Raw genomic sequence first — 27,545 nt, 5'->3', positions numbered from 1 at the left:
CTGTCCCCAGTGTTCTCCGCTAAAAACTAAGACTCTCACAGAGGAGAGCCCTGGCAGCCTCTGACCCCCCCAGAATATGCTACCAGCAGGAGCTCCAGCACAAGCCAAGGAGAATCTGGTACTATCGCCCCATACCTCTCCAAACCAATGAGATGTGCTCTGGGCACCAGCCCCCTGCATTTTCCTGTCTGTAACATCATTAGGAAACAGATTGCTGCTCTACTTCTTATTATTCCCCCACTATATCCCCATCCTTCTGCCCAGCCACATTCACACCTTTACCTCTTCACCTCCATCCTCTCAACCAATTACACAGCCTCTCCCCACCCCCAAAACCTCCCCTCCAGCCTGAGCCAAACTCATGTAAATGCCTCCCTCCCTCCTGTCCACCACCTCTCTCTCTCTCTGGTATCCCCAATCACTTCAATGATTCAGCTCCATCAAGTTATGACAAAACAAAGCCACACAACTATTACCAGTTACCCTCATCCATCCTCCCCATTCACCCTCTATTGCTCGCCTCCCTTCCTGTCTTCAGTTGATTTTAAGCTCTTCCAGTTAGGGGGCTGTATCTTCCTAGGTCTGTACAGTGCCTGGCAGAACAGAGTCTCTGTCTTGACTAGGTGTTACAAAAGAACTATTACTAAGAGAGGATCAGCACAGACTCAAGTGCATTTAAAAACCCAATTGTATCCAACAGGTGGATTTGCTCTCCATAACTATTTTAGCGGGGTCAAGATCATTTCTATATCATGTTCCAAGAACACATGAGATTTAATCAGAGGCATATCAGCCCAAATGTAATGTTTCATCCTCTCCCATGGTAGTTTATGCAGTTTAGCTATTTCAACAAATAAAGCAAGACATGCATCTGGACTCTTGGCTTGATTCCAATAGGGAGCACCAGTTGACAACAATCCTGATTATCCAGAGGCTTTTAAGGGATACATTGTACTGAGAGAGATGTGCTTTTATTCCACAAATTGCTTTAAAAATAAAAAAGTGTTGTACAGAATGTTACACATTTTAAAAACTATTCAAAGAAAAGTGACTCATTTAGGATCCACAATAGAGCAGGAAAGCAGCATTAAAGTGAACAAAGGACTAGGCCCAGGGAAATCTATGCCAGCATAACCATCAGTTCATTTCTATTAACTGAGCAGACAACTAGGTGTGCCATTTCTTTACTGCTCGCATTCACAGAAGCGCACTGCCCCATAAATCATGCCAATTAAGGGTTAAATCTTGGAGTCACTACAGAGGCAAGTACAACCATGATCGTTAATGGGAACACAAAGGATGCCAGGATCAGGTCCTGACTGGGTGTGTGGTTTAGCAGAGTACTGATTAAGCAGGTTTTGCCGTAATTTATTGCACTCACTTTAAAACAAATAAACCAAACCATTCTTATGTACATCATCAAACCCCAGAAAAATAATCCCCTAAAGGACTGCTACCTTCCTGCTTTTCTTTTAATCTCTTTGCTTGTTCTAAAGCCAGAATTTTGTTTTGGAAGCAGATCCAGAAGTGTGTTATGCAAACTATAGGCTACGTTACATACAGTACCTGCCTCAAGTGGCCCTTTCTAGCTGGTGATATTTTATAAAATGTTTAACATAGTTCAGTAAGTAAAATATTCTGGCACACAGGTATCCCCTAATCTTAGAAAAGAAAAACAAATTAAAATATTACAACATAATACAACTTTGATACAGAATCAAAGATTAGACAAGATTTTCACAAATGTTAACAGATTTAGAGTGGTCTTTACATAAATCTAGGTTGTTTTTTCTATATACACAAATTAAAAACTCTGACATAGTAGAGTCTCATGTGTCTGCATAGTGGACACCAATCTGATGTTTCCAGGAGTCAGCTTTGACCCATTGCTTTGAGTCTCAAAGGAGTTTGGAAATGTCTTCATATTGAATGCCTTCAATTCTCCGTCCTTTTAAAGGCCCCTGCAGATGAATAAATTGCAAGAAAGATTGGGGTAGGGGGGGCGGGGAGAACTCTGCTTGTTGAATCTCACAATAAATAGTTAAAAATTACAATATAGCTGAACTGAATCAAATCAAACCTGTCCACACTTAGCCATGTTTAAGAAAATGATAACTAGTAAGTGAATAGCACACAGGAAATGAAAGAAACTTTGGCATTTTTACACATTGCTGTGTTCATTTGTTTATTGATTTTTAACTAATGTACAACTTTCATCCTTCAAGAAAAGGAGTACTTGTGGCACCTTGAGACTAACAAATTTATTAGAGCATAAGCTTTCGTGAGCTACAGCTCACTTCATCGGATGCATTTGTGCATCCGATGAAGTGAGCTGTAGCTCACGAAAGCTTATGCTCTAATAAATTTGTTAGTCTCTAAGGTGCCACAAGTACTCCTTTTCTTTTTGCGAATACAGACTAACACGGCTGCTACTCTGAAACCTTTCATCCTTCAGAAACTGTGGACAATGCATTAATGTGAAAGGCCAGATTTTGAGAAGACTGCACATTTTTATTATTATTATTATTTATTATTATAATTATTATTATGGAATTACTTTCTAGTTAGCAAGATTTAAAAAGGGATTGGACATTTATGTGGGCAGAAATTTTTCAGTTTTAATAGTTAATGATAAATTTTGGAAGGGATATACAATTACATGCTTCATTCTCTAACCATTAGAAATTAGAATGAAATCTGCTTGGGGGAGAAGATTATTCCACATCTGGCAACTGCAAGCTTCTTGTACCTTTCCTCTGAAGCATCTGGCGCTGGCCAGTTGGAGACAGGATACTGGACTAGATGAACCAAGGGTTTGATCCAGTACGTCAGATCCTATGTTATATGTTGAAGTGACCAAATGCATGGGCAGTTACTCTGGTTGTCTGTTCAAGAGCAGTAACTGCACACAAAAGTTATATGTAGGGCCCTACAAAATTCACGGCCATGAAAAACGTGTCACGTGCTGTGAAATCTGCTCTTTTGTGTGCTTTTACCCTGTACCGTACAGAATTCACAGGGGAGACCAGCATTTCTCAAATTAGGGGTCTTGATCCAAAAGGGAGTTGCAGGAGGGGGTGGGGGGGTTGTTGCAGTATTGCCACCCTTACTTCTGAGCTGCCTTCAGAGCTGGGCAGCCAGAGAATGGTGGCTGCTGGCTGGGTGCCCAGCTCCGAAGGCAGCACCCTGCCAGCAGCAGCGCAGAAATAAGGGTGGCAATGCCATACCATGTCACCCTTACTTCTGTGCTGCTGCCTTCAGAGCTGGGCAGCTGGAGAACGGTGGCTGCTTACTGAGGGTCCAGCTGTGCACGCAGCAGCACAGAAAAGTGGCAATACCATACCATGCCATCCTTATTTCTGTGCTGTTGCTGGCAGGAGCTCTGAAACAAGAAGCAATGTAAACACCTCTAGAAAAAAAGTCTCTAACTTACTTAGTAACCACCAGCCTCTGACATCAAAACAGAGTCATTGAGTGAAATTCTGGCCCCATGAAATCAACAGCTACTCTTACTGACTTCAGTGGGGCCAGACTTTAACCTTAAAACTCTCTTTAGAGATTTATAGGATTCATACAAAAGAAAAAAGGCCTTTTACACTAAGGCTCAGCCCAGAGAATATTTTCCATTGAGAAAGGTGGCTTGTAATAAAAATGCAAACACAGTCTTAACTATAAGTAGCATGAACAACAAGGATTCAAAATCCATCAAACTACATAGCCAGCTTGATAAATACAGTAAGATAATTCTCTTATTTCATACATACATTTTAAAATGTATTGCTTTCTCAGTTGAGAAGTTATTGTATCATGAACAGACCACATTTAAATTAAACCTATTAAATATTTTACAAATTTATCTTTCAAGTTCAATTTGTAAATTCAGTATCCCATTGTCTTTTAAAGGTAAGAAGGCTCAGTAGATAGGGCAGTGAATTAGAACCTAAAAGGATTTGGGTTCAATTTCTATTGGCCGGCTGGGTGACTCTGAGCACCAATCTGTGCCCCAGATTCCCCATTTGCAAAGAGGCAATAATGATATTCACCCTTTGTAAAAGGCTTTGAGATCTACTGATGGAAAGTGCTATGCATGAAAGATTATTACATATATTTAAAATGTACATACAGATTCAATGATTATTGCTGCTGAGAAGTTCTTCTCATTTATAGATTCCAAGATGCCTTCATTTCCTCTGTAACCTCCATTTAAAACCAGAACTTTCTTTCCTGAAACAGTAAACAGGAAGAACTTTACCCATAGGGAACTCTTAGTGTCTTTTGATCAAGCCCCTCTCTACTGAAAACACAGGCCAGAGTCACTTTGGGAAGTCTGTATCTACAAGAACTACAGAATACATTGTTCCCTTGGAAGCAATGCTCAGCTTTTCATCAGGGACTGCTTGATCCTAAAATGCCTGAGTTATACAGATGAAGGTTGTTTTGCTTTTAGGAAGCTGCTGATGCCTGTTTATCTAACTAGGCTGAAAAGCAGCGCAGAGAAGCTTGTCATAATTCACTAGAAGTGCACGTGAGGTATGTAGCAATGGAAGCTCCGATACCCTCTGAAAGGATGCAGCATTCGCCCTCATTCTCCAACTAGGCCTGCTGTTGGGGGTAGGAATCACTTTCCTTCTAGAATCACTCCCCTTCTGGGGTACCTCACTGTTGCTGACAGACTTTCCTAGTCCTTGAATATCAGGAGCCAAGCACTGACTGTGGGCACCTCTCTGCGCAGGTACACAAGAGGAGGGAAGAGTTTCCTTGAATCCTCTCTATCTTGGAGAGCCTGTGAAGGAACCACCACAATCCAGTACTTAATGACTAACAGGGATCTCTAGGGGGCCCTGGCAAGCTACAATTACCTTACCATATTTACGTCTTCATTTTTATTTTGTTTTCTCAAACTCCTTGTAATTTCTCCCTCATCCATCATAAAACTATTCCTAAATAAATAAATCAATGCCAAAAACCCAATATCCAGAAATAACCTTACAATCACAAACTCCAGACAATGGAGGAAACTTTAAGGCGACAAATACCTCAACAATACACTTATATTTTGTTATATGTATAATACGTATTGTATGGAGGGAAAATGCATGCTAAGAATCATTGAGGACAATCAGTAAAGCTCTTTGGCAGGCTTCTACAGATACCTCCTGGCAGCTGAAGAGAGATGCTTTCATCTAGTCAAACCAAAAAATGCTTCCTATCCTTCTTAGAAGGAGCATAATTCCTCTTGGAAAGCTCTGTGAAATCACCAAAAAGAATAAATGCAATATTTGCACCAACAGCAACCAGAGGATACTTGGTACATGACAGGAATATCTTAATCCAATATGGATAAGAAATACTGGCCAGGAACAAAAGTAGTAAAATGACACTTGTCATCATAACCCTCAGGTGACAATTGATGAGTTATAGCTCAAAAGAATGAAAGTCAGTCCATCAGATGCAGCTTTGCTAGCTGGTTTGCAAATAAATTTACCTGGTGCCGGTATTACTGTCTCTAGATGTGTCTGGTCAAGTTTCAGTTTGTCTCCAGAATCAATCATCTTTACAACTGCTGTGTACTTGTCAATTACCTCCTGTCATGGAAGATTAAATATATTTATTTTAAAAAGGGAAAGATACCTATAGCTTGATTATTTTCTTATTAAAAAAATACAGGTAAGAGGATTAAAAGCAAATGGCCATGTAACATTAATGATGCAAATACATCGGGGTAATTACAAAACACAATCATTCTTTGACTTTCTGCTATTTTTTTTTTAAAGTAATCTTAATAGCAAATAGATTCAGGAACACAGGTCTAAATTTTCAAAAGTGGCAAGTGTTTTTAGGTGCCCAACTTGAGAAGTCTGAAAGGGACCTGATTTTTAGAAAATGCTGGACAATGATCTTCTGAAAATCAGACCACTTTAAAGAGTCTCAGATCGGGCACCCAAAATCATTAGTCAGTTTTGAAAATGTAGGCCATCGGTTTTGTCATGCTAGATCAGATCCATGGTTTACCTAGTGAAGTATCCTGTCTCTGACAGTGGCCAGTACTAGCTACTTCAGAGGATGATCAGATACTTTAAACCATTAGGCAAGGCCCACCAGACTGAAGAACTTGTGAATCCAGGGGACCCTTCTTCAAAGATCATCTGGGATTTTTACACTTCAGTGCTGGACAGAGATTACTGACACAGACTCAAGGACTGAAATACCATGCACTGCTCTTGGTCACTCCCCAGCAACACAGCTTTAAGATGACTGTATGGTCTAAAAAGACTCATCGATGAAATCAGAGTCTGAAGAAAACAGTAACAAGAGTAAACTTAATAGGGAAAAATGGTCATCAAGAATGAAGAGGTGAGTGGATGCCCACAAGCGACTATTTTGATTTGCAATAAATCCCAAGTCACTCACTGCCCAGAAGGAACTGAGAATCTGGTAAACTCTGAGAAAGTTAAAGGGAAGCACTCATTCTGATAGTTGGGGTTCAACCACTACCACCATAAGCAACCAAATAAACAGATGTTTTCTAATTGCAGTGGACTAGATTGTGTCCAATCACTTTATTCACAAATTTTTATCAGATAAAATGCTATAGATTCACCTTAACAACTGCTTTCTTCTTATGATACTTCTCACCAAGTTTTTTTGTTACAATTTTTACAACAATTTCCTGGAGAAGGGGAAAAAGGAAAGAGAAAAAGCTAAATACACAAACATATACAACTTACTCTCAACCAGTGTTTACATCACAAGTAGCTTTTAACTCCAGTTGTCCCCACAAGCAGACACTGATGTTATGCTGTGTAGCGTCAGCAAGCAATGCTACTTCTAAGACAAGACATTATAGAACTTTCATTGTGGCAGGAACCCCACCACAAAGGCATCTCCTGCCCTCATTGACTCAAAATATACTTAAGTTTGAATTAAGTGTGTTACAAGGCAGTCCTAGTGGATCACTGGTAGCAAGGCTTGACCCAGGACATTTGGATCTAACAGCATGAGCCTCAACTCCCTGAGCTGGAAGACATAGTTATGTTAGTTCAAACGCTGTAGCTTACTACTATATCTCTATATGGTCTGACTACTAGAGTGGGGAAAAGACACCCTGTTAAACGTGCATATAGATAACCTCTAGATGCACCTGTCCTTTAACTACAAAGTAAGCCATCACTATACAAAGGAGCTTAAATATTTGAAGTATAATGTTTCAGCATAGTAAATATTGCACAGCAGCCAGGAAAAGTGAGATATTTGCAAACTGTGAGAAATTAACTTATGATAATATCTCTGTTTGGAAAATAAAAATGTACTTTTGTTCATATTCTGCTCTTGGATCTATAATTGTTGCAAACCAGCAGGGACTGTGTGCACGTTCTCAAAGGCAGAATTTGGCCTGATAACTATGTAGTTATTCAGATACTTACAGGCTGCAACCAGTAATCTGTTCGGGCTGTTTTTTTCTTTTCTTCTTCAAACTACAGAAGAAAAAAAGTCAAATTTTTTTTGGCCTTTCATAGCAATGCAAGGTTCCCACCTCCCCCTAAAAACCCGAACAAGTTTCATGCACTTAATTATCAAACCAAAACAGAATAGTGAAGGTGTTTACTACACCAGTGGTCCATCTAGCGCAGTATCCTATCTTCCAACCAGGGCCAAAATTCCAGGGGCTTCAGAGGGAACGAATAAAACAGACAATTGCTGAGCAATCGCTCACCTATCTTCCACTCCCAGCTTCTGGCAAACAGAAGTTACGGACACTCCGATCATGAGGTTGTATCCCTGCCTATCCTGGCTGATAGCTATAGATGGACCGATCCTCCAAGAACTTATCTAGTTCTTTTTTGAATCCTGTTATATTTCTGGCCTTCACAACATCCCTTGGCAATGAGTTCCACAGGTTGACTGTGCATTGTGTGAAGAAGTACTTCCTTTTGTTTGTTTTAAAACCTGCTGCAAATTAATTACATTCTGTGACCCCTAGTTCTTGAGTTATGTCAAGGAGTAAACAACATTTCCTTATTCACTTTCTCCAAACCAGTCAAGATTTTATAGACCTCCATCATACCCCCTCTTAGTTGTATCTTTTCCAAGATGAAAAATCCTAGTCTTTGTAATCTTTCCTCATATGGAAGTTGTTTCATCCCCTTAATAATTTTTGTTGCCTTTTCTGAACCATTTCCATTTCCAATCCTAATATCTTTTTTTGAGATGCGGCAACAAGATCTGCAAGCAGTATTTAAGATGTGGGCGTACCAAGGATTATGACGTTTTCTGTTTTATAATCTATTCCTTTCCTAATGGTTCCTAGCATTGTTAGCTTTTTTGACTACCACTACACATTGAGTGGATGTTTTCAGAAAACTAGCCACTGCCTTTCTGGAGCAGTAACAGCTAATTTAGACCCCATCATTTTATATGTATAATTGGGATTATGTTTTCCGATGTGCATTACTTTGCATTTATCAACAACGAATTTCATCTGTCATTTTGTGGTCCAGTAACGCAGTTTTGTGAGATCCCTTTGCAACTCTTCACAGTCTGCTTTGGATTTAACTATCTTAAGTAATTTTGTATCATCTGCAAATTTTGCCACCTCACGGTTTCCCCCTTTTTCCATATCATTTATGAATATGTTAAAGAGTACTGGTCATAGTACAGACCCCTGGGGGACACCACTATTTACCTCTCTCCATTCTGAAAACTGACAGTTTATTCCTACCCTTTGCTTCCTGTCTTTTAACCAGTTACTGACCCATAAGAGGCCCTTCCCTGTTATCCCAGGATAGCTTACTTTGCTTAAGAGCCTTTGGTGAGGGACCTTGTCAAAGACTTTCTGAAAGTCTAAGTACACTATATCCACTGGATCACCCTTGTCTACATTTGTTGACACTCTCAAAGAATTCTGTTAGATTGGTGAGGCATGATTTTCCTTTACAAAAGCCATGTTGACTCTTTCCCAACAAATCATGCTCATCTATGTGTCTGAAAATTCTGTTCTTTACTACAAGTTTCAACCAATTTGCCTGGTACTGAATTTAGGCTTATAAACTCTGGAGCCTTTTTTAAAAATTGGCATCATATTAGCTATCCTCCAGTCATCTGGTACAGAAGTTAATTTAAGTGATTGGTTACATACCACAGTATGCTCAAATAAATCTGTTAGTCTCTAAGGTGCCACAAGTACTCCTTTTCTTTATACCACAGTAAGTAGTTCTGCAATTTCATATTTGAGTTCCTTCTAAGCTCTTGGGTATTATTCCATCTGGTCTTAAATTAAATAGTAATAAGTTATCATCAATTTCTTCCAAAACCTTCTCCAACGACACCGCAATCTGGGATTTGTCCCCTAAAAAGAATGGCTCAGGTGTGGGAATCTCCCTTACATCCTTCTTCCGAGGTGAAGACTGATGCAAAACATTCATTTAGTTTCTCCGTAATGGCCTGATCTTCCTTGAGTGCTCCTTTAGCACCTTGATCTTCCAGTGGCCCCACTGATTATTTGGCAGGCTTTCTGCTTCTGATGTACTTAACTTTTTTGCTGTTAGTTTTTGAGTCTTTGGCTAGTTGCTCTTCAAATTCTTTTTTGTCCTGCCTAATTATACTTTTACACTTGACTTGCCAGAGTTTATACTCCTTCCTATTTTTCTCAGTAGAATTTAACTTCTTCTACTTTGTTGTTTAGCCGTGGTGGCACTGTTTTGGTCCTCTTACTAAGTTTTTTTAATTTGGGGTATATATTTAATTTGAGCCTGTATTATGGTGGGATTTTTTTAAGTTTCCATGCGGTTTTCAGGCATTTCACTTTTGGAACTGTACTTTAAAATTTCTGTTTAATTAGCTTCCTCATTTTTGTGTAGTTTCCCTTTCTGAAATTAAATGCTTCTATAGTGGGCTTCTTGGTATTTTGCAACCCCCCCGACCGACACACACACACACACACAGAGGGATGTTAAATATAATTATATTATGGTTGCTATTTCCAATCGGTTCAGCTATATCCACCTCTCGGACCAGAACCTGTGCTCCACTTAGTACTAAATCAAGAATTGTCTCTCCTCTTGTGGGTTTCAGGACTAGCTGTTCCAAGAAGCAGTCATTTATGATCTCCAGAAACTGCATTCCATCCTGAGGTGATATGTACCCAGTTAATATGGGGATAGTTGAAATCCCCCATTATTATTGAGTTTTCTATTTGCATAACCTCTCTGATCTCCCTGAGCATTTCACAGTCACCATCACCGTCCTGGTCAGGAATATATCCCCATTGCTACATTCTTATTATTCAAGCATGGAATTTCAATCCATAGAGATTCTATAGTACAGTTTAGTTCATTTAAGATTTGTACTATATTTAACTCTATGCTTTCTTTCCCATATAGTGCCACTCCCCAACCAGCATGACCTATTCTGTCATTCCTTAATACAAGAGTACAAAATATTTGTGTCCCCCATTGATGATCACCATTCCACCATGTTTCTGAGATGCCTCATTTAATTCCAGGCACTTAAGTTCACCCATCTTAGTATTTAGACTTCTAGCATTAGTATATAAGCACTTTTAAAATTTGTCGCTTTTTAGCTCTCTGCCATTATGTGATCTAATTGAATGGGACTCTTTTTCATTAAGATGAAAGGCAATTCTCTTTAGACATGTATAAACTTTTGACTAGAATAAAAAAAAACTTTTCGTGTAAAAGATGTACTAAGCTAGGGCACTTGAAAAATCCAGACCCCTTGCTCTGCATCCAGAATTAAACAGGGCATGTGTAGAATAGGAGGCATTGGTATTACGTGGGATAAATCACGATGATCGTGTAAAGTGGTGAGCTGCTGAATTCCACCCAACCTGGAGCTTCAAGTTCTTTTCAAAGGTAGCCCCAAGTAGAGTGAACTTAGTGACTTAGACTTGGATTACAAAGGCATGGATCTCTAGGTAACATTCTCACTGTACCTCCATGATCTCATCCAGTGCAGATTTCTTCTTTTTCTCTTTTGATTGGCCTGAGCTGTGAGCAGATTCTTTCCGTTTAACTGATCCTGCTCCTCCCACCATCTTCAATGCACTTGGTCCAAGGACACTACGGAAAGAAGGTCTAGATTAAGATGTTTTAAAAAAGTGAACGGTACAGAGTTTAAGCACAGAAGATTCTGGTTAACAGGGAAGTCTTAAACTGACACCTTTACAGAGATGCCCCCGGAAAACAGGCTGTGCAGAGGTGCAGCTGATCTTTTAGACCTCAATTCCGCCATGTAATCTACATGAATCCTGCACCAGATTTCAATGGGGACCTGCATGGACACAGGAGCAGATCAATTTGCAGGATCGAGGCATTGGATTATAATCTCTGGGGCAGGAATTGTACCAATTTTTGTGTTTGGATTGCAGGAACTCCAAGAGGCAAACAACCTGATCGTCAAACCAACCCACTGGTCCAAGACTTAGATGGATGCTTCAACCATTTTAGTACAAAAATGTTTCTTCTAGCACACATTACAGAGAAATTTATCAGTGGACAGAGGTACAATAGGTGGACAAAAGCCTGTTCATTAACAAAACCTCTCAGATTGAATTGGGCCATATGTTCTTGCTTCTCTGTAGGAAGCTGCTTCGTTTACAGACAGTGAGCGGAGGGATCAAGATCCTATACCTGGATATGTTCATGTTTATTTTGAATCTGCAATTTTTCGTTTTCTGTGACCAATTTTATGAAAGATCATTTCTGATTTTGCACGAAGTCAGTTTGTTTGCTTTGGTAACAATGTTTATTGTCTTGTGTTCAAACAGTGTTTTGTAGATGTAAAGTGCTATATAAGTGCCAAGGATAATTAAAAATAAAATAGTGCAGGTTATCATGGTCTAGATACACTCTCTACAAGTCTCTTTTACTTCTGCATTAATGTTACAGAAATCTTGTGCCTGGGAGCATCTCTAACTTTGCATGAGAAATTTAGGTCACTTGACCTACTAGTTCCAGAGAGGTCTAGACAGACTAATTCCAGCAAATAGCTGGAGAACACTCAGAACAGTACTTCTTACTTGCAGGAGATCTATTCAGGGAAGTATGTATTTTAAATCCTGTAATCAGCTTGAGTACTATCCGGGAGTGGAATCTTTAGGTGTAATTTATAAATATGCCTCAAAGCTTAAAATCCCTCTATTATATTGAACCAGTTTATAGTCTAATTTTCTATCTCGCATATCTCACATCAGATATCTTATCTAGAAACTTCCCCTGTGATGAGAAGAGAGCTTTCATTTTACCTGTAATATGTTTAATTACAATATTGTCCGATGAAAAAGGATGGTTTCTTGCTAGCCAAATGTTTTCACAGACTGCTGTAACTTCTTATCAACATTGGTTGTATTATTGATCCCTTTGTCTTGCACTGCTTGTTGTTACACCGAAACTCAATGAAGTTTAAAAAGATTTATTTGGATTCACCTTCCTGAATGCTGATCAGGAAAATGCATTGAAGGCGATTGGCCACAGTAGTCAAACATGGGTTTACAAGACTAAATTAGCCAACTAGTAGTGGATAAGTAGAAAGGCAGCTGGGATATCGGATGCTCATTTAAATATTTTTGATTGTATGTTTTAGCCCTTTATCAGACTTTTCATATGTTGCTTTTCTTCTTAGGAGCTGATCCTGCATCTGGCTCCTAGTCAGTGGATGCGAGAAAGCCCGCTGATTTCCATGGGGCTCCATCCACCAGGCCAATAGATTCACAGAGTTTAAAGCCAGAAGGGACCACTAGATAATCTAGTCTGGCCTTCTGTATAACACAGCAGGACCAGGCAATAGACTGCATGCTCTTTAGGGCAAGAACTGTCTCGCTGTACATGTGAACAACACTTAGCGCATTGTGGGTGCTACCATAATACAAACAATAAGATAGGACACAAACAGAATGGGATGCCTTGGTTCTTTTCCTCACCTTGTTTTAGATGCTGCTGCTACTGAAGTACTTGCTCCTTTGTTTAAATTAAATGCAACTAAAAAAATAAAGAGATGTTACTCTATTTCTGTCCTTTACATCTAACTGTATTTACGGGTGTTTACAGTGAAAAATTGCAAATTAGAAGCAACACAAATGCAGAAAGATGTACTATTCAAATGTTTTGGCTCATCCTTTAAAATGAACTGCTTTATACAGTACAAGAAGAATACTTTGCTCTTCTATAGTGATTTTCATCTGTGATCTTAAAGCACTTTACCAACGCTAAGCCTCAATGCTCAGTCCACCGCTTTAATCCTAGATCACAAATATCCTCCATAAATTCTAAACATGCATATTAAAAATCAGTTACCTTTCTCTTCATCATTTTCTCTGTTTAGTTCAGTATAGACAGGCCTTTCCTGCCAAAGAAAAATAAAACAAACTTCAAGGGTTGAATAAACAACTGACAGGATATCATTGCTGGGGAATCTTTAATTAGCTCAATTTTTACAACTACTATAAGGTTACCAAACTAGCCACTCTGCCCTCACCAGTTAAGAGGATCAGGACTAGAAGACATCTTGTTATAGACCCCTATACAGAATTTTCCAATTAAGGTTCTCTATATAGATATCATCTGAAACAAACTGGCTCCAATAGGAAAGGAAAGTTGCATTTTATTAATAGCCCTATTTCTTCCTGAGCCAACATGGCTATACAGAGAGATAGCCTTTCCAAATGATACAGAAATGATGAGACTCTTCCCTATTCTGAGACACTGCAGGTTCAATGAATCACAGCAATGTAGGGACGGAAAGGACCTCAAGAAGTCATCTAGTCCATCCCCCTGTGCTGAGGCAAGAACTGAGACCATCCCTGACCATGTTCTCCCATGATCGGATTTCCACAACCTCCCTTAGTAATCTAGTCCAGTTCTTAACTATTCTTGTATTTAGAAAGGTTTTCCTAATGTCTAATCTAAATCTTTCAAATCAACCAAAACTAAACACAATATTCCAGCTGAGGCCTCTCCAGTGCCAAATCGAGTGGAATGATTGCTTCCAGGGTCTTCTATACAACAATCCCTGTTAATACATCCCAGAATGATATTTACCTTTTTCGCAAGTGCATCACATTGTTGACTCATATTCCATTTGTGATCCCCTATTATTGCCAGATCCTTTTCTGCAGTACTACCATTTAGCCAATTATTCCCCATTTTGTACTTGTACATTTGATTTTTCCTTCCTAAGTGTAGTATTTTGCCTTTGTCTTTATTGAATTTCATCTTGCTGATTTCAGACCAATTCTCTGATTTGCCATGGTCATTTTGAATTCTAATCCTGCCCTCCAAAGTGCTTCAACCCCTCCCAGCTTGGCGTCAACTGTAAATTTTATAAGCATACTCTACACTCCATTATCCAAGTCATTAATGAAAATATTGACTAGTACCAGACCCAGGACAGACCCCTCTGGGACCCCACTAGATACACACCCCCAATTTCACAGCAAACCATTGATAACTATGCTTTGAGTACAGCAATGGCATTCAAATGTTTTCAGTCACGCCCCTCCCCCACCACCTTACCAAAACCGGAATGTGTCCAGGTCCCCCCTCCATTACTGCATAGCCATGGCTTCCTCAGCAGCAGAGTGTGTGCTGAAGGTGAACTGGGGCTGGGGTTAGAGATGGCACTGGTCTGGGGCAGAGAGGGAATGAGGGTAGAAGAGCGAGTGAAAGGTGGAGCTCAGCCTGGAGGCAGAGCAGGACTGGGGGCTGAATGGAACCTGGTGGAGAAGCAAGGCTGAGGGCAGAGCTCGTCTGGGGCATGGTGCTGCTCGCTCCCTAACCCCCATGGGGACTAATCCAAGCCCCGCCCCCCCCAAACATTCCTCCATGCCCCTGGGGGGGGAGGTGCCCCACATTTTGGGGACCACTGGAGTACAGTCTTTCAATCAGTTGTGCACCCACTTTATAGTAATTTCTCATAAGCAAACTAGGGAAATGTGATCTTGATGAATGTCATGTGGGACTGTGTTAAAAGCCTTACTAAAATCACAATATATCATATCTTCTGCTTCCCCCATACAGTAAGCCAGTATACTCGAATATTAAACTAGAAAAATACTTATTTTAATGCTGCTTAAAATTTACCTATGGATATCTGGAATTAAAACTGCAAGTTTCAATCCCATGCATCAATAGGTTAATGAGTCCTGGAACCACACCAAAGAAAAAGTCCTCTAGACTTTAGAGAATTTAGAGACTTTAGAATTTAGAGAATACAGCACTGTACTAAAGAAAACTACTTTTCATCTCTGGAATTTGGTTTCCCAAACTTTTGATGATCTAAAACATTTGTTATTTTGGAATTAGAAGGTCATTGTAAGATCGGGCCTTAAAAGTCATGTCACTTTGATCACTATCTTGCTTTTCCCTCCCATTTAAATTCAAAGAAGATTTTAGTAGCTAATCTCTTGAGAATGAGAAATGTTTACATGATAATTTTCCTTCAATTAGCAACTTCCTTCCAGTAGTCATGGGCTAATGCCTTCCACAAGTGGAATTCACATGCTGTTGCTGGAGGCTCCAGGGCTGAGCTCTGTCCTTCAACTCAAGCCATCAGAAGTTCAATTATTACAGTACAATAATAAGCAGAAATAGAAAATCCCCAATAGAAAGTGAGATATTTATAAACTAAGGAGTTATCTGGGAATACGAACAGCCATATGGGGTCAGACCAAAGGTCCATCTAGCCCAATCTTGTCTTCCGACAGTGGCCAATACCAGGTGCCCCCAAGGGAATGAACAGGTAATCATCAAGTGATCCACCCACTGTCGCCCACTCCCAGCTTCTGGCAAACAGAGGCTAGGGACACCGTCCCTGTCCATCCTGGCTAAGAGCCATTGATGGACCTATCCTCCATGAATTTATCTAGTTCTTTTTTGAACCCTGGTATAGTCTTGGACTTCACAACATCCTTTGGCAAAGAGTTCCAAAGGTTGACTGTGCATTGTGTGAAGAAATACTTCCTTTTGTTTATTTTAAACCTGCTGTCTATTAATTTCATTTGGTGATCCCTCGTTCTTGAGTTATGAGAAGTAAATAACACTTCCTTATTTACTTTCTCCACACCGGTCATGATTTTATAGACCTCTATCATATCCCCCCTTAGTCGTCTCTTTTCCAAGCTGAAAATTCCCAGTCTTATTAATCTTTCCTCATACGGAAGCCGTTCCATACCCCTCATCATTTTTGTTGCCCTTTTCTGAACCTTTTCCAATTCCAATACATCTTTTTTGAGATGGGGCGACCACATATGCACGCAGTATTCAAGATGTAGGCATACCATGGATATCTACAAAGGCAATATGATATTTTCTGTCTTAATATCTATCCCTTTCTTAACGATTCCCAAAATTCTGTTCTCTTTTTTGACTGCTGCTGCATACTGAGTGGATGTTTTCAGAGAACTATCCACAAGGACCCCAAGATCTCTTTCTTGAGTGGTAAAAGCTAATTTAGACCCCATCATTTTATATGTATAGATGGGATAATGTTGTCCAATGTGCATTGCTTTGCATTTATCAACATTGAATTTCATCTGTCATTTTGTTGCTCAGTCACACGGTTTTGAGAGATCCTTTTGTAGCTCTTGTCAGTTTGCCTGGGACTTAACTTTCTTGAGTAGTTTCGTATCATCTGCAAGTTTTGCCACCTCACTGTTTACCTGTTTTTCCAGATCATTTATGAATATTTTGAATAGAACTGGTCGCAGTACAGACCCCTGGGGGACACCTCTGTTTACCACTCTCCATTCTGAAAACTGACCATTTATTCCTACCCTTTGTTTCCTATCTTTTAACCAGTTACAAATCCAGGAGAGGACCTTCCCTCTTATCCCATGACAGCTTACTTTGCTTAAGAGCCTTTGGTGAGGGACCTTGATAGGACACTATGATGGGGCATGCCTCACCACTGCAGTGCCTGCTAGCTGTCCAGGGAATTAGCGCTGTCCCCTCTTCTGGTGGTGTCTTGCCTGCTGTCACCTCTGTTCCTGGTCCCACGTCACTCCCAGGACCACAGCGTCCTTTTCAGTGACACTGCCCTCCGGCTGTGACACACTCCATGTTCCCCTCCTTTCGGGGGGACTGCAGTCCACTATCTAGCCACTTCCTTTAGTGACAAACTGCAGTCCACTGTCTAGCCACTTCCTTCAGTGGCTCCAGCACCCTCTTTACCCTGGCATCAGGGCCTCAGTCTGCAGATCCCTGCAGCCTGCCAGGAGCTGCCTTTAGTTCTCTGGGTCTCTACCTGCAGCACTGCGTGGTCCAGGTTGCTTGCTGTCCTCTGCCTGCAAGGCAGCCACTTCTTCTCCCTTCTCAAGCTCCAGAACGTGACTGACCCTACTCTGTTCTGCAGTCCTCCTTATATGGGCCAGCCCGGCCCTGACAGGCTGCTCCCATAAGCCCTTCTGTGATTGGCTGCCTCCTGCGCAGCCTCCCTAGGGCTGCTTTTAACCCCTTTTCTGCCAGTGTGGGGCAGACACCCCATCACAGACAATCTCCTACCAAAAGGAAGGAATGGAATGAAGAGGAATGGAAACTTATTGTGCAAGGCTTCCTCAGATAAGACTCATACATTCCCCCCCATCCCCACAATGCCTCTAGGGACTTCTGTGAATAGTTTCCCAGAAGCCCAGCAGGCTAACTGGTATAGGATTTTTACGTCTTGCCTGCAGCAACCTGAGGTCCTAAGGGATTGGTATTTTGGATAGAAAAAGATGAACAGGATAAAATTGTATATATTGGAGATATATCTTTAGAGCTCTAGTAAGGACAATTTAGGTCACAATCTTCCAAGGGTTAGAGCTAAATGAAGGGAGAACTATTTTCCAGGAATTGTGGAAAGAGGAACTTACCTTGAACAGAAAGGTTTCTGGAGCTATAAGAATAACATTTTCCTCATTAAAGGTAGAATGTTTCTTGTATGGACATAGGAACTAATTCCAAAACTTGCCTTTCGGAGGGAATGGAGACTAGAAGGGTCAGCCACCCACCTACCTAATTTGCCAGTAAGATGGAACACGGCATCTGATACTCAAATGGAGGATCCAATGTGGTAGGCTACAAAATGCTGCTGTAGCTGGTTGGTTGTAGGACTCCAGCTGAACCTTCTGAAGAAACTCTAGCGTAGCTGAGATCCCTAGAAGTTTGGGATTACTAGAATATGTGTATCACAACAGCATCTAGGTCAGGTCCCATGGAGCTGGGCACTGCATAAAGTGGCAATCCCTGCCCCAAAGAGCAGTTTCCGTTTCCCCCTCACACCAGAAATGTAAATTTGGCCAACGAAACGAAACATTCTGGTCTTCCATATACCTGCTCCCTCTCTGGAACTTGCTCTGCGGAGCTGGCTGGAGCCCAGTCAGCCCTTGCCTGCGCCCCCCCCGCCCCCCATAGAGGTAAAACTATGCCTATGCTCAAGGGTTCCCCCCCACCCAGGCTCCCCGCCCTTCCCCTCCTGGGCGCCTCAGCAAGAAAAAGGTTGAGAACCCCTGGCCTATCCCTCATGGTTCAGAGGGAACAAAAAAAAAAAAAAAATACAAAAGCAAAGAATCCATGATACATGTTACCAATCCAGCATTAGTTATCTGGGGAAAATTCCTCCCTAACCCCAGCTGGTGATTGACCTGTAACCTGGAGCGTGAAGACTGACCATTTGTATCACAGCTAAGTAACTGCAGATGAGATTCCATTTGACAGAGCAGTCCTATGTGGATTAAATTAAATATTTATTTAATAAGAGCATTTCTGAATGTGAAGATTGGTATATATAATATCTTCTCACCTGTTCTTTCCCCTCCAAGCCTCTCCTAACTTGCTCTTCAATGAATTTAGCAGTTTTTTCTTCATCATCAAGGTCCTGTTTCTTCTTCTTCTCTTGTTCTTGTTGTCTACGGATAGTTTCTGGGTCCCGATCAATATACTGGATATACCAGCCTTTAGGAGTTTCATCCACTTTGCAGAAGCCTTAAAAAAAAACATAGATCATGTTTCAACAGTTACTACCAAAACCAAACTAAAGAAAAACGCTTACATTTAAGAAATTATGTTTATGGAATAAGTAAATGCCAAGACATGCATCATACACTGTATTTAGTGTATCTATGTGTTGATTACCTGTAGCACACAATTTCTCCATGTACTATTCTTGAATTACTACTTTTAAACTATCTTAAGCATAATCTTTTCTTTCAGTTAATCAGATTTACTTTGAAATAGGTCAGCGTAGCTAACAGTGACATAAGTACATAAGCTCCCTTTGTTTAATAAAATATGGGAATGGAAATGCTTTTTTCAACAAGGACAAAACAAAAATACATACATATATAACTACACATACAGAATGGTGTGCCACAGCATAAATTTTACTAGAATAAGTTCTAATCACTCACACTTGTAATTTTATTAGAATGAGTTTGCTTTGGCCACGTTAATCACACAGGTCATTACAATGAGTGCCACTAACACCTTCACACTAGGCCATATTTTCTCTATATGCACATTTACCAGAAAATCTATTATTGTAGATATCAAGCCTTAAACCTTTCACAAGTTCAGGACTTAATATTGACTACTCAGGGCCTCAAGCCATCTTAATTTGTGGAGCAATTCTATGTTTGGAGGGAATATTTCTTTAATAGTTTGTTGTTGTTTTAAATGGCAGCTGTTGAAAGTTGATCCAAGTTCAGTAGTAGTTCCATTGGATCTGGATTAGTGGGCAGAGTGCAGATGAAGCAGAAAAAGGCTCAGAAGTTAGCATAAGGTTTGAAATTTATCACATGTATCACTATTTATGTGACACTGATGTGAGTACAATAAAAGTATATGCATACTTTTTATGGATTTTCAGTATTTTGGACTAATCAGCAGGTTTTATTGATTATTGAGTGACTGCATTGCCAATAATTAATCATTTCTTATAGGAAATAAAATTACCTTCTCTCCCTAACCATTTAGTAAAGTCAGTTAGGGTTTCCCACTGCGTGGCATTCATGTGGATGTGCTCTCGATGGCTGATATATTCATTGTATACAATATTATTGTGGACTCTTTTCGTTCCTAAAACAAAAATATATTACTATTAAATACAAGTCCATTACTGGGGAGAAACTGATGTGAATTTTTGTTATTGAACTATATAGGGTCATTAACAAAAATAATCAAAATATTTACCAAATCGTCTCCTGAGCAGTTCTAAGAAATCATTTCGGAATTCCCTGATGGAATACAAAGGAGACTATTTAAATAATGCTTTTACAGTTGCGTAGCATTTCCATTTATAAATGACAACGGAAAACTATTTACAAAATAAAGAGGTGTATTCAGTTCAAAAGAATATCACCAGATTCAGATAATCCATTTCCTCTTTCACTGGAACATTTTAAAATATGATATCATATGTGTATACACTATACACACCTACATAAGTCTATATGCACAGCGTACGTGCCTGTATTTATACAATTGTGCAAATGTGTCAGTGTACTCACATACACTTTGGCTATGTCTACTCCGCACACCACAGGTGGTAGCGTGCAAGGTATACGGAACTACACGATGCAGTACACTGCAGAGTGTAGCTACATGTGTCAGTGGAAGGCTCCAACAGGTCCCTGCAACGAAGAAAGGCTCTGGCAACGGAGAGCTGCCAGAGCCTTTCCCAGCTGCCTCCCCCTGCCAGCACCTTACCCCACAGCTGCAGCCTTTCCCCGTGGCAGGGAAAGACTCTAGCAGCAGGACACTATACTATTAAAAATAGCAGTGAAAACAGGAGAGGCACTATTTGGGTGTGTAGATAGCCATGTATGGTACATAACCAAAGGTTTCAGGCATGACTTTACTCCACTCACCTAATCAGTTCCTCACCATCTACAATGCTATTTCTATCTGTGCTGGTGGTGATGGGAGTGCAGTGTATATACTTTATATGCCACCATAAGGCGTGTGCAGTGTAGACATACCCTTTATCCTCCTTGACCTGTCAGCTGCCTTTGACATCAACTACGCTCTTCTTTTTGAAATCTTGTCCTTCCTTGGTTTCTGTGACTCTGTCCTTGCAGGGTTCTCCTCCAACCTCACTTATTGCTCCTTCAGTGCATCCTTCAGAAGATCCTCCTCATCCTCCCTCCAACTTTCTGTTGGGGGCTCTGAGGACAACAGTGCTCTGTCGCTGGTCCTCTTTTCTATCTTATCTCAGGACAATCTCATCAGTAACACAAATTCAGCTACCATTTCTATGCCAACAACTCACAGATCTACCTCTCTGCTCCAGACCTGCCTCCTTCTGTCTCAACTAAACTCTCTCTCGGACAATTCCTTTGGCTGCCTAACTGACAGCTCAAGCTCAACTTGGCTAAAACAGAGCTCATGATATTCCCCTCTGCAAGCCCTCCCTGCTACCTCCTTTCTTGATCACTGTGGACACCACCACCATTCTTTTAGTCTCTCAAGCCCATAACCTGAGTGTCATCCTGGATTTGGAGCTCACTCTGGGTACTCACATACAGGTTACGTCCTTATATGGCTGATTCTTTCTACATAACTTGTCTAAGATATGGCTTTTCCTATCCACCCACACAATTAAACACTCATTCAAACTCTCATTATCTCACATCTCATTACTGCTACATCCTTTTCACTGGTCTTGACAAAGGCACTCTTCCTCCATTTGTAACCGTTCAGAATGCTGTTGCTAAGATAATTTCCCTAACCCATCCCTTTGCCCATATCACACCTCTGTTGGATCCTTCCACTATCTCCCCTTCTCCATTGCATCAAACATACGCTACTTGTCGTCACTTTCTAGGCACTTTACAATCAATCCCTATCATCTCTCATTCTCTGTTGAGCTTTTGACACTCGCCTCCAATCAGCCTATGATGCCAACCTCCATCACACACTTAAGTTTTCAAATAAGTACTTCTGTGCTTTCTCCCAGTACTTCTGTGCTGTCCTTCAGAAGTGGGAGGCACTTCCCATAAACATCAGCAAAGCTACCCTATTATCCACTTCCAAATCACACCTCAAAACTCTCCTTTGCTATGATGACTAAAAATACCTTGACAATTACACAGCTCATGTGCTGAAAGCACTGCCTATCATGCTGACAAATACTGTCCCCTTGTTTTCTTGTACTACCCTGTCTGTCTGTAGCTACCTGTCATCTCTTATCTTAGATTATAATCTCTTTGGTAAAGGGACTGTGTTTTTGTTCTGTGTTTCCACAGCATTTAGCACAATTGGATCCTGGTCCATGACTATGGCTCCCAGACACTGCGATAATACAAATTAATAATAATAGTAATTTCTAGTAAGATGACATTTCCTTACTTTATAACCAAGGCCCTACCAAATTCATGGTCCATTTTGGTCAATTTCATGATCGGTTTTTTTAAAATCATACATTTTCAGATTTAAATATCTGAAAACATAATTTCACTATGTTGCAACTGTAGGGATCTGAGCCAAAAGGAGGCTGGGAGAAGTCGCAGTATTGCCACCCTTACTTCTGCGCTGCTCCCTTTCCATACTGGTGTTTTAAAAATATGTACCAAGTAACACTACAGTAAAATTTTAAAATTCATCAAAATTCAGTTGCTTCAATGGGACTCCAAGAGGGCACAAGGATGCAACCACCCAAATTCGACTGCAGGATCAAGGCCTATGTGGGGAAGTTTGAGAAACTAACTCTGAAAAATAATCCATGAATTGCTGAGGATCTTCAGAAGCAAGTAGCAGCTGTCTCTGGTGGGATTCGGACATACAATGACATTTGAAGCCATTCTGTAAAATAAAAGATAAACATTATCTTGACTTACAGAAGTCAGTAAACTGACATTTTAAACACCAACAAAACCTAAGTTAGAGTTTTAAAAAATAAAATTGACTCACCCCTGGTAATACCATCATTGCATAGTGCAGCTAATGTGGGAGAACAGAGCTGAGGCAGCAACTGTATGACTCCTGCTTCTGGAGTGTGAAATGTTTGTCATAAGCCTTATTACTGTTACAGTGAAAGGAGATTCCCTTGGCTTTACCAACACATCGCCTGCACACCAGCCACTCCCTTTTTGCAAATGGTCCTTTATGCCCAGAATGCCCTTTCCATTCCAACGTAGCAAGAATCTATGCTCTTCTCTTTTAAATTGCTTAAAACGCTTCTTCTGTGATGCCTACCTAGTTTTAACTCTCCTCTTGCATAAGAGATGTTATTTTTAATAATGTTGCATTGCTATTTGATTATTCTGTTTCCCAGTCAGCTGATGTTCATTATCCTGATGCATTTTTATGGTCTGGTCCTGAGGGGCAAGTCGAGAGCCTGCATTTTCCCTTGATTTCAATGCAAGTTATGGGCACTCAGCACGTTAGGATCAAGCCCTTAGGTCCCAATTCTGAAAATTTAATAACAAAGTGGTTACCTTCCTCACCTGATTAGTCCGACTGAGTATACGCATAAGAATTTGTCACATTGGGACCCAAGAGCTTGATCATAAGGTACTGAGGGTCCAGAGCAGCCTGAGAGCATGCATGGGCAGGGGTTATCATCCTGTGTTCTGTTCAGCATTAAGCACATGATCTGTGTTCAATAAACTAAGTGATATGGGACTTGTATGTTTGGGGCAGAACACATAGGCAGAATGTCAGTGTCACTGTAGCTCACGAAAGCTTATGCTCAAATGAATTTGTTAGTCTCTAAGGTGCCACAAGTACTCTTTTTCTTTTTGCGGATAACACAGCTGCAACTCTGAAAAGTGTCACAAGTGAAGACAAAGCTCATTACAAGTTCTAACATATCTGCTAGAGATCAGTGCTACAACTATGAAAGTGGAAAGGACTAATAATGCCCCAATTTGTCCAAATATTTGTGATACTGATGACCTCTACCTAAGAAGAGAGAAAATCTAGTGCACTAGTATGTTATTGTGAAATTGTCAAGATTATTACTGGAAGAAGTTAATAAACGCATCTCATCAGAGGACAGTGATGCTTGCAAAAGCTGCAGCAGAAATCGGCCTTTCACTCTGTGTATTAATACACTTACAGTTGTTTTTCAAAGGCATGTGAAACAAATGGCTAAAAGGCGAGTAGAGTTGGACCTTGCAAAGGGAATTAAAACCAATAGTAAAAGGTTCTATAGCCATATAAATAAGAAGAAAACTAAGAAGGAAGAAGTGGGGCCGCTTAACACTGAGGATGGAGCGGAGGTTAAAGATAATCTAGGCATGGGCCAATATCTAAACAAATACTTTGCCTCAGTCTTTAATAAGGCTAAAGAGGATCTCGGGGATAATGGTAGCATGACAAATGGGAAGGAGGATATAGAGGTAGATATTACCATATCAGAGGTAGAAGCGAAACTGAAACAGCTTAATGGGACTAAATCGGGGGGGCCCAGATAATCTTCATCCAAGAATATTAAAGGAATTGGCACCTGAAATTGCAAGCCCATTAGCAAGAATTTTTAATGAATCTGTAAACTCAGGAATAGTACCGAATGATTGGAGAATTGCTAATATAGTTCCTATTTTTAAGAAAGGAAAAAAAAGTGATCCGGGTAACTACAGGCCAGTTAGTTTGACATCTGTTGTATGCAAGGTCCTGGAAAAAATTTTGAAGGAGAAATTAGTTAAGGACATTGAAGTCAATGGTAAATGGGACAAAATACAACATGGTTTTACAAAAGGTAGATCGTGCCAAACCAATCTAATCTCCTTTTTTGAAAAAGTAACAGATTTTTTAGATAAAGGAAATGCAGTGGATCTAATTTACCTAGATTTCAGTAAGGCATTTGATACCGTGCCACATGGGGAATTATTAGTTAAATTGGAGAAGATGGGGATCAATATGAACATCAAAAGGTGGATAAGGAATTGGTTAAAGAGGAGACTGCACCGGGTCCTACTGAAAGGCGAACTGTCAGGTTGGAGGGAGGTTACCAGTGGAGTTCCTCAGGGATCGGTTTTGGGATCAATCTTATTTAATCTTTTTGTTACTGACCTTGGCACAAAAAGTGGGAGTGTGCTAATAAAGTTTGCAGATGATACAAAGCTGGGAGGTATTGCCAATTCGGAGAAGGATCGGGATATTATACAGGAGGATCTGGATGACCTTGTAAACTGGAGTAATAGTAATAGGATGAAATTTAATAGTGAGAAGTGTAAGGTTATGCATTTAGGGATTAATAACAAGAATTTTAGTTATAAGTTGGGGACGCATCAATTAGAAGTAACGGAAGAGGAGAAGGACCTTGGAGTATTGGTTGATCATAGGATGACTATGAGCTGCCAATGTGATATGGCTGTGAAAAAAGCTAATGTGGTTTTGGGATGCATCAGGAGAGGCATTTCCAGTAGGGATAAGGAGGTTTTAGTACCGTTATACAAGGCACTGGTGAGACCTCACCTAGAATACTGTGTGCAGTTCTGGTCTCCCATGTTTAAAAAGGATGAATTCAAACTGGAGCAGGTACAGAGAAGGGCTACTAGGATGATCCGAGGAATGGAAAACTTGTCTTATGAAAGGAGTCTTAAGGAGCTGGGCTTGTTTAGCCTAACTAAAAGAAGGTTGAGGGGAGATATGATTGCTCTCTATAAATATATCAGAGGGATAAATATAGGAGAGGGAGAGGAATTATTTAAGCTCAGCACCAATGTGGACACAAGAACAAATGGGTATAAACTGGCCACCAGGAAGTTTAGACTTGAAATCAGACGAAGGTTTTTAACCATCAGAGGAGTGAAGTTTTGGAATAACCTTCCAAGGGAAGCAGTGGGGGCAAAAGATCTATCTGGTTTTAAGATTCTACTCGATAAGTTTATGGAGGAGATGGTATGATGGGATAATGGGATTTTGGTAAGTAATTGATCTTTAAATATTCAGGGTAAATAGGCCAAATCCCCTGAGATGGGATATTAGATGGATGGGATCTGATTTACTATAGAAAATTCTTTCGAGGGTATCTGGCTGGTGAATCTTGCCCATGTGCTCAGGGTTTAGCTGATTGCCATATTTGGGGTCGGGAAGGAATTTTCCTCCAGGGCAGATTGGAGAGGCCCTGGAGGTTTTTTTGCCTTCCTCTGTAGCATGGGGCATGGTTGACTGGAGGGAGGCTTTGAACCATGATTTAAGGACTTCAATAGCTCAGACATGGGTGAGGTTTTTCATAGGAGTGGGTGGGTGAGATTCTGTGGCCTGCGCTGTGCAGGAGGTCGGACTAGATGATCAGAATGGTCCCTTCTGACCTTAGTATCTATGAATCTAAATGTCAAGCAAAAGAATTAAATCTTATCCAGTGTAGTTTATTAATTTGTTTTGTTTGGATTATTATAATGCAGCGTATTAACTTAAAATGGATCTTGTTTTGTTCACTGAATTGTATTTGAATGTATAGCCTCCTCTGATATGGATTAGCATTGATTTAGGCAAAAGAAAAAAAAAAAAGGAGTTATGTAAAAGACTCTTCCTTTGCAATACATACATGTAAGTCTTTCGCAAAAAGAAAAGCAGTATTTGTGGCACCTTAGAGACTAACAAATTTATTAGAGCATAAGCTTTCGTGAGCTACAGCTCACTTCATCGGATGCTCTAATAAATTTGTTAGTCTCTAAGGTGCCACAAGTACTGCTTTTCTTTTTGCGAATACAGACTAACACGGCTGCTACTCTGAAACATGTAAGTCTTTATTACTAGTCTTTCAACCGCAGTGGATTTCAAACCGATTTTTTTTTTAAACTGGTGACTCCTTTCACAAAGGAAGCCTCTGACTGTAACCCCCCCTTACAAATTAAAAAACGGGATTTAACTTAATGGGAGCTCGCCACCTTCATGTAACCACCTTGCGATCCCGAGTCTGAGCATCCCCCCGCCCCGTTCAACAGGGGTTGTGTTTGAACGAGGTTTGTGTGGCGGCCGCGAGCGATGCCCCCTTTCCCGTGCTCGATGGCACCGAGCTCCCATTGGCGCTTCGCTGAGGACAGCGACGAGCCAAGTCCTGCCCAAACCAGGCGTGGGGGGGGGGGCCCTTGCCCTGCTCCGCCCTCATGGGTCTCCTAGCTCGCCCCGGCACAGCCCCCTACCCCAGCCCGGGGCCACTACCCTAGTTACGGCCGAGGCCCAGCCCCCGATCTAGTCTCCCCGCCCGTTCCACCTGCCCTGGCCCCCAGCCCCGGCTCACCTCATCCCGGCACTGCTTCTGGCACATCTGGCAGTACCAGCGCAGCTTCTGCAGCCCCTTGGACTTGATGCGGTTGGCGATGGCCTTGGGGCTCAGGAAATCCGACTTCCCCATGGCGATGGCGGCGGCGGCCGGCGGCCTCCCCTCAGCCCCGACCGGAAGCGGAAGGACACGACCCCGGCACGCCTTCCGCCGGCCGGCCACGAGAACGCCCTTCGCCCCGCCCCTGTCGGTCGCGGCGCCTGCGCTGTGCGGAGGCCCCGCCCGGAAGCGGAAGGACACGACTCCGGAACGCCCTTCGCCCCGCCCCCGTCGGTCGCGGCGCCTGCGCTGTGCGGAGGCCCCGCCCGGAAGCGGAAGGACAC

The 27,545-nt window shown here is 41.1% G+C and overlaps 1 protein-coding gene across 2 annotated transcripts; it reads right to left on the bottom strand.

The window, feature by feature from the left end:
- Positions 1-954: 954 nt before the first annotated feature.
- On the bottom strand, positions 955-27,414 carry KIN (Kin17 DNA and RNA binding protein). 2 transcript variants are annotated; one of them, XM_038391292.2, is made up of 13 exons: positions 27,181-27,414; positions 22,696-22,790; positions 20,181-20,224; positions 19,944-20,066; positions 18,793-18,974; positions 13,311-13,359; positions 12,938-12,995; positions 10,952-11,078; positions 7,425-7,475; positions 6,602-6,670; positions 5,486-5,585; positions 4,124-4,224; positions 955-1,961 (listed from the first exon to the last, which is right to left on the bottom strand). In XM_038391292.2, exons 1-13 carry the CDS (start codon positions 27,292-27,294, stop codon positions 1,899-1,901), a joined length of 1,176 nt encoding a protein of 391 aa, XP_038247220.1. In that variant the 5' UTR covers positions 27,295-27,414; the 3' UTR covers positions 955-1,898. The 2 variants fall into 2 exon arrangements, with proteins under 2 accessions (XP_038247220.1, XP_043354891.1); XM_043498956.1 differs by having other exon boundaries at positions 10,952-11,082; positions 12,939-12,995; positions 27,181-27,363.
- Between the last annotated feature and the right edge of the window lie 131 nt (positions 27,415-27,545).

This window comes from Dermochelys coriacea, chromosome 1 (genome assembly GCF_009764565.3).
Source record: "Dermochelys coriacea isolate rDerCor1 chromosome 1, rDerCor1.pri.v4, whole genome shotgun sequence".
Classification (NCBI taxonomy): domain Eukaryota; kingdom Metazoa; phylum Chordata; order Testudines; family Dermochelyidae; genus Dermochelys; species Dermochelys coriacea.
Note: the sequence above shows the minus strand (reverse complement) of the source record. Positions and strands in the feature narration are given on the sequence as shown.